The sequence below is a fragment of the Primulina huaijiensis genome, chromosome 1 (assembly GCF_012295235.1).
Source record: "Primulina huaijiensis isolate GDHJ02 chromosome 1, ASM1229523v2, whole genome shotgun sequence".
In the NCBI taxonomy this organism is placed as follows: domain Eukaryota; kingdom Viridiplantae; phylum Streptophyta; class Magnoliopsida; order Lamiales; family Gesneriaceae; genus Primulina; species Primulina huaijiensis.
The window spans coordinates 26264224-26275972 of record NC_133306.1 but is presented as its reverse complement, the minus strand read 5'-3'; the positions used below and the strand labels follow the sequence as shown (position 1 = coordinate 26275972).

The following is an 11749-nucleotide window of genomic DNA, read 5'->3' as shown; positions in this document are numbered from 1 at the left end:
TATTCTTTAATTTGTCTTGGGAAAACTCGGGATAGAAATGGGTGAACCAAATGGCTAGGTGAAAATAGTCGAGGCAAGAGTTTGACTCTTTTTCCTTAAAACGATATTGCCCCGCCCCGGTGCTCACGGTTGTTGGCAATTCGTTTCCCAAGATACAACGACTACGGCTTTAAAATAGTAGCACTACAAATTTCAAAGCCACACGAACTTGAAATGTTTAGAACGCTATCAAGATGGTATGAAAACTTTCTAGTTTCGAATTCTAAGCGTTAAACTTAAAAATCCAATTCCAAGAGTTTATATCTTGCAAAACTTGGATTTAAGCGCAAATGCTTATAAAACTCAAAACTAGAAGACAACTCTTTAATTTAATTCCAAAGTTCGAATTTAAGCGTAAAAGCTTAGAAAATCCAAACTCAAGATTTTATATCTTGAAAATTTGAACTTTAAGCGCTAAAGCTTAAAAATTCGCATAAAGAATTAAATTAGAGAGAAAGAAGAAGAAGAGATTTTGATACCATGAATGCAAATGAGAGGGGTTCTATTTATAGTTGATGAAAAGTCTTGAACCAAGAGTCATGTCTCTTCATAAAATGGTGCACTATTTCATAATAAAAAGAATCACATTCATCTTGGCCATTCGGCCAAGACAAAGTGGCGCCTCTCACATTCACGAAATCACGCGGCCAATTGGCCGTGTGATTTCAATAAATTTTTATTTTTATTTTAATTATATAATATTACAATATAATAATATATTATAATATATATATATATATAATCTTTTCGATTCAATCTTTTCATTCGATAACATTTGAACTCAATTAATTTCTCATTCACCCTAATTGGTAATCAAGAAATAATTTCGTTTGCTACGTAGCTCGTTCGAATTATTTTATCGATTCAAATGAGTACAAAACTCATTTTTCTAACAAATAATAATCATTAAAAATATTTCAATTTAGTGATTAAATAGGAGTCACATAGAAATTAATTAAGCCACTAGGAAAGCAACATGTAATATATTATTATTAATATTAATATTATTATTATTTGATCGGATGAGAGTACTCCAATATATATACAACCTTCGTGGCTAAAATTTAAATACTAGCTACAATGACATCTCTTTGACGAATGGTACTGAAGAGGAACAACATTAACTCCAGGACCACTTTGATTCTTCAACTAATTGTTCAATTCACAATTCAAGGAGAAGGACTAACATGAATTAATGTCGGAAGGACATACATACATGCTGCATAAAAGAACGACATAAGGTATATAGAATGTTGATTTTAAGTAATGTCGGCATTGTAAAACCCCAATTAACGATGATTGTCACTACAAAAAAAAGTGTTTCTAGAAGCGGTTTTTGAGGAGCACTTCTAAAACCGCTCGTGTAAACTGAACAACAAAATCGGTTTTACTTAAACCGTTTCTATTTCCTTACTTTTAGGAGTTGTCGCATAACCGCTTTAGTTGTGCAATTTTTAGTATCGATTTGTATCAACCGTTGCTATAAATTGCTCCTATTGATTTAACTATTAGAACCATTCTGGAAACTACTCTAATTGAATATTTTTAACAGTGGTTTCACAAAAACCGCACTTATAGCTCTATTTTTTTAGAATTGATTTGAAAATTGCACCTATCATTTATATTCATTGTTCAGTTAGCGACGGTTTCCCACAAACCGTCGCTACTATTAGCGACGGTTTTAAAAAAACCCGTCGCTAATATTAGCGACGGTTTAAAATACACCGTCGCTTTTTTAAAAATGCAACGGTTTCACTGATACCGTCGCTAAATTTAGCGACAGTGTTAAAAAACCGTTGCTAAATTTAGCGACGGGTAAAATAAAACCGTCGCATGTATTCAATTAGCGACTCTTTTATCAAACCCGTCGCTAATATTAGCGACAGGTATGCATAACCGTCGCTAATATTAGCGACCGTTATTCTATTCCGCCATAAATAGCAACGGTTTATTTGATAACCGTCGCTAATAGCGACGGTTGTTTCATTAACCGTCGCCGGATTTTCTATAAATAAATCCACTTCCGATCCTTTTTCTTACCCACGGAAAATTTTTCTCTCTTACATAATTTTACCACTTCACCCCAATAAAATTTTTTTTACACGATTTTAGTTTGGATTTAATGTAAATTTTTTTCCTTTAATTTTTAGTACATTTTTAAGTGTTAATTAAGATTAGAATTATGTTATTATAGTAATATGGTAAGTTTTTTTAGATTAATTATTTTTTTTTATTTTACCGAAAATATTAGCGACGGAAATTATGATATAACTGTCGCTAAGTTAGCGACGGAATACTTGAATAAGTAGTCGCTAATTTTAGCGACGGTTTATAAAGTCCGTCGCTATATTTGTAGACGACGGTGTTTTAATCCGTCGCTAAATAGCGACGGTTTTACATAAATCCGTCGCTAATGTTGTGGACGACGATGTCTCAAAAACCGTCGCAAATTGTAGGTACAATATCGGAAAGAAACCGTAATGAGTAATGAGTACGAGCATTATCAAACCGCACATAAAAGAAACAATAGAAGCGGTTCTTCAACTTGTACCACCGGTTGAAAAAACCGCTTCTATAAGATATAAGGCCATAAATAAGAGGAGCGATTTTACAACCGGTGGTACAAGTGCTGGAGCGGTTAAAAACCGATCTTAAAATTGAAAAAAACCGCTTCTGTAAGAGTATTTTTTTGTAGTGTGTATATCGATAAAAACGAACTGATAATCATATATCCATTTTAAAGAATAATAATAAAAAAAAAAGAGGACATATTATTTGATGGTCTATCTGATGTCCCGACGAAGTCTCTACGAAAACCGTTTTTTTACAAAATATTATGAAGCCAATAATTTCTTTGAATGAAGAAATGAAGTAGTCTAAATTAAGATCTATCAAGAGAGAAAATGTATATATGCATATATGATCGATGATATAACTGTTTTGGAATTATCAAGTTTAATAATGTGGACTATAATTAAGGATTTCACAAATAAATGATTGTTCTTAATATCGACTAAAAGCACGTGATCTTACACTTAGGCTGCGTTTGGTTGCAGAATAAAATAAACTAATGATTAGTATGTAAATGATAAAGAAAATGATTGTCGTAGATATGTAATATATGGTAGTATGTTTGGTAAGATTTTTAAATGTAGGATAATTTTGAAATTTTTGATGAAACGACAAAATTGCCCTTCCTTTTTTTTTCTTCTTCCACTCCGGCGGCGGTGGTGCGGCGACGGATCCGGCAGCCGACGTGGCGGCGACGGCGGTAAGTCGGCGGTCCGGTGAGGGTCCGGTGAGGGCGGCGAGGGCGGTCCGGCAACCGAGGTGGTTCAATAGCAGTGAAGGAAGAAGGGTAAAATTGGAAAGAGAGTAGGGATAGAGGAGGGATTAATAATCCTACGGATGAAGGAGGTATTATTTTATCACACGTAATACCACCTAATCACTCATAGAAAAGATTGGGCTGGTTAAATAAAAATCGTACCAAACGCAGGATTAAGTGTGATAAAATAATCTATCACACCTAATCCGCCCAACCAAACGCTGCGTTAGAATCATGTTTATTTTAACAAATGAAAGTTATTTTTATTCGACCAATAATATTAAAGGCCCGTTATCATTTGGGCCATTGCAAATCATAGCAGATCCCATAACATGACCAAATCGTTTTCTTAAAATAAAAGTTTTTGAATGGGCCCCAGCCAATGATATTTTGGTTTTTGGTCCTTTTGTTCTGTGTGTGGGCCAATGAAGAATTGGGTTTTTTTGTCTGGATATTCAATCCCAAGTCCACTTAATCTAGGTTTTTGTTTTCAATTAATTTAACTCCAATCTAAAAATTCATAGTTGTTATATGAATCAAGAATAAAATAATTTCCTTTATAATTACAAAAGTGCTATCTATTTGTTTAAACTTAGATCTTTGTGATCAAATATTCTGTCAAAACGAGTTTTGAATATACATTTCCGAGTCTGTATTTATATTGATCTTAATTTTACATCTTGGAAATTAAATTAAAATTATATAAAAGTAATAATTTTGGGATTTTTACTGATTTTTTAACAAAAGGGTTTTCATCCCTATACTCAACTTTAATCCAAACCTAACATGAATTTTCATTCCATCTCACAATGAATGTCAAAAAGTGAAAACATGACTACTTTGCATTGAATTTCCTGTTGACCAGATCTAATCAATCACTGGATATCTCATACTTTTTCACTATGTATTCCTCAATTTATTTGATGTTGTATCCCAAGAGTAGCATCGAAGCTGTCGTCTTCCACATGAAATTTATGCCACCAAAAGCCTACGGGTATATTGTAACATATGTCCCTAAATATAAGATAGGTTAGACAAGTCTCGAGTTCGAAATCCGTTAAAACCTTTTCTTTATCACCCAAAAAAAATTTCTACCTTGTAACAATATGTCCCAAGATTCCGATATGTATTTGTAATATCACACTTTATTTCATCTAGAACGAGAGAGGGTTACAATAAAATTAGGAATACAAAACTAAAACATTATATATAATTTTTTTGTTAATCTTTGGCTGGAGATGATTTCGGAACTTAAACTGTGGTGTAATTATAATATTAGAAGTTGGTAGCATGATTGAGGCGCACATGCGGTGACACTCATAAGGCCAAATACTCGAATATTTTTGTTATCTTTTTCAGAAAAAAAATAAAAACATATAATTTTATTGAGTAGGTCACTTGTGAGACCGTCTCACGAATCTTTATCTGTGAGACGGGTCAACCCTACCGATATTCACAATAAAAAATAATATTATTAGCATAAAAAATAATATTTTTTCATGGATGACTCAAATAAGATATCAGTCTCATAAAATACGACCCGTGAGACCGTCTCATACAATTTTTTGCCCATTTTATTCGTTAGTTGAAGTTTTGATTAAAGATTTAATGTCCTTCCCTTTTGTTTCGTCTCCTAGGTTATTCTAGAGTCGACTGTCATTTAATTTATATCCTATTTGTCCAAATCGGTGATGATATTTCAAATGTATATGTTATGCTCTTGAAATCAAATATATATAGTTCAAGTCGTAAACATGGCTTAACAAATTGAAAAAGATATAAATCACACATATTTTTTTTATGAGTGATTTAATAAAAAAAATTAGGTAATTAAAATTTGTTTGAAAATTTGTATATTTTATTTTAAATTAAAGTATGTACGAGTTTTAATAAATATATTAAATAATATTAATTTTAAATAAACATTATTATTTTGAGGGGGGGCAATTATTTCGTCGGGTGGAGGGCCTCTACCACTTTTCAAAAGCATGGAAAAATTAATTAATGCTTTTAATAAGGGAAAAGTATCAGTGTCCAATTCACAGAAATGCCACTGCAAAAGTTTTTTTTTTTTTTTTTTNAGATTATAATTTTTAAAAAAATATAATGTTAATTAATATTTTCAACTAACATGTTTGACACAAAAATTGTTTTGACCAAAAACTTCATCAATATCAATAAAATAGATGGGATTTATATTTACATGAACATTAATTGTTTTGATATAAAAAATAATATTTTTCATTAATTAAATCTGATCAGATATCTATTTCACAAAATTAATTAGAGTTTTCTCGTGAAAGATATTTTAAAAAATAAAAAATCTCATGTATAAATTTTTTTAAAAAAATAGATATATTTAATTTTACGTGAAAGTTCATTAATTTTATATGGATGCACTTTTTTTTATTAAAAAATAAAAAATTATTTTCACGGCTATTTGCCTCAATGTTTCATCCTCTTATTTTTGCCTAGTGTCACATCGTTATCCGAATGCATGCTTGCATACTTATAAAAATTGGACCAAGAATTACATAGATAGCCCTATGCTATGGCTGAATGCTCATCAATATTATTTCATAAAAAGATGAAAAGTATTAATTAAAATTCGAAAATTTTAATGGGACATACATTTCGTGGTTATATGATACACAAATATTTATATTTATAAATTCTATAAATATTAAAGTGAAGAAAGTTCACCGTCTCCCAATTTCTCCGGTAATTAGATGCTACGGTCAGAAACGGATGCTTGTTAAGATTATACTCGGCTGTAGCCCAGCCCATTTTTTTTGTTTTTACTTAAGTTAAAATTTCTACCTATCCACCAATGTCTTAGTCCAACCCAACTCATTTTCATAGGTGTGAGCAAATTGAAGGTTTTCCACCACAACGTAAAGACAGAAAAACAGATAGTCTACGATAGATTCTTCTAATTTTCTTTAAGCCCTCCAACTCATATTCCTGGATCCGTCCCTGGCTGCAGTAATTCAATAAATATCATTTATCCAAATAATTAGTGGATTTATTCTAAGGAGAACTCTCAAGGAAAATTCAACTAAACCCATGTATTTTATTGAAACGGATAAAATTATAGGGAAAATGAAAATAGCATACAAATATAGTAACTTCGGAGGTCACTAAAAATTTGTCATTTTCTTGTTTTTTTTCTATAAATCTATTCTAAAGAACGGTTCATCAATTAATCATGCAAGTCAGCATATCACAGCACACAACAGCAACAAACAAGAAAGAATATTATTTTCTGCAAACAATAATAATAATAATAAACGAAGAGAATCTAGATAAAGCTAAAGAGGGACAANTTTATCCAAATAATTAGTGGATTTATTATAAGGAGAACTCTCAAGGAAAATTCAACTAAACCCATGTATTTTATTGAAACGGATAAAATTATAGGGAAAATGAAATTAGCATACAAATATAGTAACTTCTAAGGTCACTAAAAATTTGTCATTTTCTTGTTTTTTTCTATAAATCTATTCTAAAGAACGGTTCATCAATTACTCATGCAAAGTCAGCATATCACAGCACACAACAGCAACAAACAAGAAAGAATATTATTTTCTGCAAACAAAAATAATAATAAACGAAGAGAATCTAGATAAAGCTAAAGAGGGACAAAGTGAAAGATCTGAAACGTTGATGGAGTGCGTTAACTTTAAAGTAGAAAGGCCGAGGAGCAGCTGAGGTGGGCGGGTGCCTTTTTTATCTTCCGAAGTTCACGTTTCTTTTTCTATTTCTGAGTAAAATTTATTTTGATCAAAATAAATTCTTTAACTTCTAGTTCAAGTTGATTCTCAGTTTGTATGTCTCTGGACGTATGTAGTTTTTTTGGGGGGGAAATTTTGATTATCTGCGGTTCAGAATTTTTGTTTGATCATTAAATGATTTGGGATTCTTGAATTATGGGATTTTTGTTTACTTCTTCCGGTGAATTCTCAGAAATTTAGATTATGGAGCAGTTACTGGTTGAAAGCATGTCGTAAGTTGTGTGTTCTTGATTGTAATATCATGATCCCTTATAAATTTTCTTTCCACTAGTTGCAGAAACAGAGACAGCTTGAACTCTATATTCTGTCTTAATATTGAACTGGTTTCTTGAAATCGGTATCATTCAGTTCTGGATCAGCTTCAAATTTGCTTTGCCGGTGCCATTGTGACTCGTCAAGATGGCGCATGCGGATTCGAGGAGAATGTATTCTTGGTGGTGGGATAGCCACATTAGCCCGAAGAATTCAAAGTGGCTCAAAGACAATCTCACAGGTATAGCTTCTGATAGTTAATTATGCGCATATGTGATATTATCTTAAATTCCATGCGTTTAGAACATAGTATTTCTTTGTGGTGTTGTAGATATGGATGCCAAGGTCAAAGCTATGATAAAGCTGCTTGAAGAGGACGCCGATTCGTTTGCAAGAAGGGCGGAGATGTATTATAAGAAACGGCCCGAGCTCATGAAATTGGTCGAGGAGTTCTACAGGGCATATCGTGCTTTGGCAGAAAGATACGATCATGCCACTGGAGTGATTCGGCATGCCCACAGGACGATGGCAGAAGCGTTTCCGAATCAAGTTTCCTTGACGTTTTCTGATGATTCACATGCGAGTTCTGTTTATGGGACAGATCCTAGAACACCTGAGATGTCAACCCCATTATGCATGATAAGGGAAGCTGATAGTGATATGCAGAATGAGGATCTAGGCTCAATCTTTTCTAAGAGCGACTTTACCAGTGAATCGGATTATGTCACAAGAAAGAAGGTTTTGAAATTGAATGATCCATTTGGTTCGATTGATCGAGTGAGAAAATGTCTTAATTTTGAGGGGGTGGTTCAGAACAATAGGAACATTTATGTCGAGGATCAAGAATCGCCACAACCGGATCATGCAAGTGAATCTGAAGATTCTCAAACTTGGGAGGATTTTCGAGTACTTAGAGACCGTTCAGAAAATGCAGAACAGGGTGTCGAAATTCTTGAACAGACCATTTCCAAATTGACCGAGGAAAAAGAAGCTGCAGCTTTGCAATATCAGCAATTAGCGGATAAAATTTCTAGCCTAGAACAGACACTTATATCAGCACAGGTGGAGGCTGAACGTCTCAATTCCGAAATAGAGAATGGGGAATCCAAGTTAAAGGGTGCTAAAGAACAATGCGTCGTGCTAGAAAGATCGAATCAATCTCTTCATTTTGAGTTGAATTCTTTGATGTTGAAGATGGGAAATCGAGAACAAGAGCTTACTGAGAAACAGAAGGAACTGGGAAGACTCTGGGCTTGTGTTCAAGATGAGAGATTGAGCTTTTTGGATGCTAAAACAGCTTTTCAGGAAGAACTTCGGTCCATGGCTTCTAAGCTACAGAATAAGGCTCAACTTTTGACCGTTGCAGAGACCAGTGTCCGGAGCTTGGAAGATGAAGTTCGAAAGGTTGAGGAAGAGAACAAGCAGATTCTTGAGAAAAATTCCATTTTGGAGTGCTCCCTATCAGATTTGAATGTAGAACTAGAGGCTGCTGGAGGGAAAGTAGAAGCATTGGAACAGTTCTGTGAATTTCTTATGAATGAAAAATCCACTCTTGTTGATGAGAGAGCCACACTCATGACTCAACTTAAGGAAACAAATGGGAATCTCGTAAACCTCTCGGAAAACTACAGTGTTCTAGTTAAATCCCTTTCGGGGTCACGCCATCAGCTTGAAGCTTCAAAGGCTAAATCAAAAATCTTGGAAGATTCCTGCCAGTTGCTCGTAAATGAGAAAGCCGATCTGATCAATGAAAAGGATGGTTTGAAGCACCAGATGGAAAACAAGCAGGCAAAACTACAAGAACTTGTGAAAATTCGTAGTGAACTGGAACATAGATGCATAACTCTTGAGAAAGAGAAAGAATCGAATTGCCGCAAAGTTCTAGAGTTGCAGATTTCTTTGGATGCAAAGAGAAAAGAACATTCGAGTTACCTTCAAACGAGTCATACACAGTTATGTGGTGTTGAAGCTGAGAGGGGACTCTTGAATGAAGAATGCCGATGGAGAAAGATAGAACTTGCTCAAGTTCTAGACAAGGGCATACATGATGAATTAGAGATATTCGTCTTACGAATAACGGTCCGAGAGCTGGAAGAAAGTAAGCGGGACTTGCTGATGAGCAATCAGAAACTGGTGGAAGAATCCATTCTCTCAGAAAAGAAGATCTCGAAGTTGGAGGAATTCAAGTTTCATCAAGAAGTGGAGAACAAATCTTTAACTGATCAAGTTAATCATCTGAGGGCCAGTACTTTTCGGTTATTGAAGTTTGTTGACACTGTTGAGGATCATCCATGCAAGGATGAAACTGAACAAGACCAGCTTTATGCCAACATGCTGTTGAATAACGTTCAGAAAATGAAAGAATCTCTCTGTCGATTTATGGATGAGATTGAAAATGGGAAAACCGTGCTGCATCAGATGGGGCTAGAACTTCAGAAAGCAGAAAAGAAGATTACCACAGCTGAAAAAGTGAAACTAGAGTTGGAAAAAAAAGTCAAAGATCTCAGAATAGAATCCACTGACATTAAAAAGAGTCGAGATTCCCTAAAGAATAGGATTGTTGAACTGGAACTTGAGCTCCATGAATTGCATCAAGAGAAGAACAAGAGAAAAGGCCGAGGGGGTGATTTGCATTCTGAGCTTCAAAACAAAATAAATGAGATAAACGAGCTGGAGACTCGGGCTGCATCAATATTTGGTCAATTACAGTGCTCTATGGTCACTCAGCTTCTTTATGAGCAGAAGTTTTATGAGCTCCATGAAGCAAATCTTGGCTACTTTGATGAAAACGAATTTCTCAAAGCTCAACTTTCGTGCATTGGTTCTGAAATTGTATCCTTGAAAGAATGCACATCGTCCCTGGAGAACCAGACTGACGTACATATTAAGTTTCAGAACCCCGAAAACGAGGAATTACAAGTACTGCGTACATTTTAAGATTTCTCCATTGTTTTCTTCCCTCTGCTTTGTCCCCAAGTACTGGCTTTAACATCTGTTATGTTCTTATCTTATTTGTTTGATTCAGGGTGCTCAATTTACAAGTGTTCCCCATAGCATTAATCTGAACAAAGAAAAGAAAACCCCAGCCACAGACACGCTTGCTGACTTGCAGGATGTGCGTGCTAGGCTTCAAGCTTTTGGAAAGGCATTAGTTAATGAGATGAAGGAACTAGTGGTCCAGGAGAACACGAATCTGCATTTCAAGGTGGAAGCTTTGACGAAGCAAGTTGAATTGTTAAAATCCAAGGGTAGGAAATATAAGAGAAATTCCAAGCCTACATCTGAAATCTCTGAGGCAGATCATAATGTTCTTTTGACAAAAGACATTGTCCTCGATCAAATTTCTGATGATTCTTCCCACGGTATCAGAAAGAGAGAAGAACCGGTTGGCATAGAGAATGAAATAGTCGAATTATGGGAAACTTCTGATCCAAATGGCACAATTGGTCTTATGGTCGGAAAATTGAAGAAAGTTTCTTCTTCTTCTTCTGCACTCGATAAGACTGATATCAACCTGCATGTTAAATCAATGAGGAAGTGGAAAGGTGAGATTTTGATTCCTGATTCAGATTCGATGGTTGAGAAGGAGTTAAGTGTGGACAAATTAGAGATCTCGAACCAACACGAAGATCCCATTCAAGGAACGAACAAGAGGAAAATTTTAGCTAGGCTGGATGCAGATATCCAGAAACTGGCCAATCTCCGAATCACAGTTCAAGATTTGAAGAGGAAACTCGAGGTTACAGAGAAGGGGAAACGGGGCAAAGACGTTATTGAATGTGAGTCGTTGAAAGGACAGCTTGAAGAAGCCGATACAACCATAATGAAGCTCTTTGATCTTAATGCAAGATTGACTAAAAACGTAGAAAATAGCACATTTTCCGAAGTTGAAGCAAGTACAAGGAGGAGGAGATTGCCGCAGCAGGCACAAAGAATGTCTGAAAAAATTGCAAGGTTGCAGCTGGAGATACCGAAGTTACAGTTCGTTTTACATAAACTCGACCATGAGAAGGAAGAAAAAACCGAAGTTTCTGAGACAAAAAGAAGAGTTCTTTTGCGAGACTATCTATATGGAGGAGGAAGAGCGAGCCATAGGCAGAAAAAAACACAATTTTGTGCGTGTTCCCAGCCTCAAACCTTTCAAGATTGAGAGCTTTTTATTCTTGCTTTTAATATTTCGACTGCTCTACTTATGTCATATCTGTATATGCTACCCCTCTTTTAGGTACTTTTATGCTCTTGGCCTAGAACAGCATATTTACGGTTTACTTCTTTACAGTAGATTTTTATGCAGTGTTGCCGCCAGGAACATTTCTTACACTAAAACTTGTGTGAA

General features: G+C 34.8%; 1 protein-coding gene across 9 annotated transcripts; it reads left to right on the top strand.

The window, feature by feature from the left end:
* Nucleotides 1-6915: 6915 nt before the first annotated feature.
* On the top strand, nucleotides 6916-11642 carry LOC140989882 (protein NETWORKED 1C-like). 9 transcript variants are annotated; one of them, XM_073459435.1, is made up of 4 exons: nucleotides 6916-7079; nucleotides 7510-7654; nucleotides 7745-10332; nucleotides 10439-11642. In XM_073459435.1, exons 2-4 carry the CDS (start codon nucleotides 7561-7563, stop codon nucleotides 11561-11563), a joined length of 3807 nt encoding a protein of 1268 aa, XP_073315536.1. In that variant the 5' UTR covers nucleotides 6916-7079; nucleotides 7510-7560; the 3' UTR covers nucleotides 11564-11642. The 9 variants fall into 9 exon arrangements, with proteins under 9 accessions (XP_073315536.1, XP_073315510.1, XP_073315497.1 ...); XM_073459409.1 differs by having other exon boundaries at nucleotides 7439-7654; XM_073459396.1 differs by having other exon boundaries at nucleotides 7433-7654.
* The last annotated feature ends 107 nt before the right edge of the window (nucleotides 11643-11749 follow it).

Excerpts from the sequence above, each read along its gene's own strand:
- LOC140989882 (XM_073459435.1), top strand. The coding sequence starts at position 7,561 with ATGGCGCATGCGGATTCGAGGAGAATGTATTCTTGGTGGTGGGATAGC. Across the intron at positions 7,655-7,744 it reads GCTCAAAGACAATCTCACAG|ATATGGATGCCAAGGTCAAA; the intron begins GTATAGCTTCTG and ends GTGGTGTTGTAG. Across the intron at positions 10,333-10,438 it reads CCGAAAACGAGGAATTACAA|GGTGCTCAATTTACAAGTGT; the intron begins GTACTGCGTACA and ends TGTTTGATTCAG.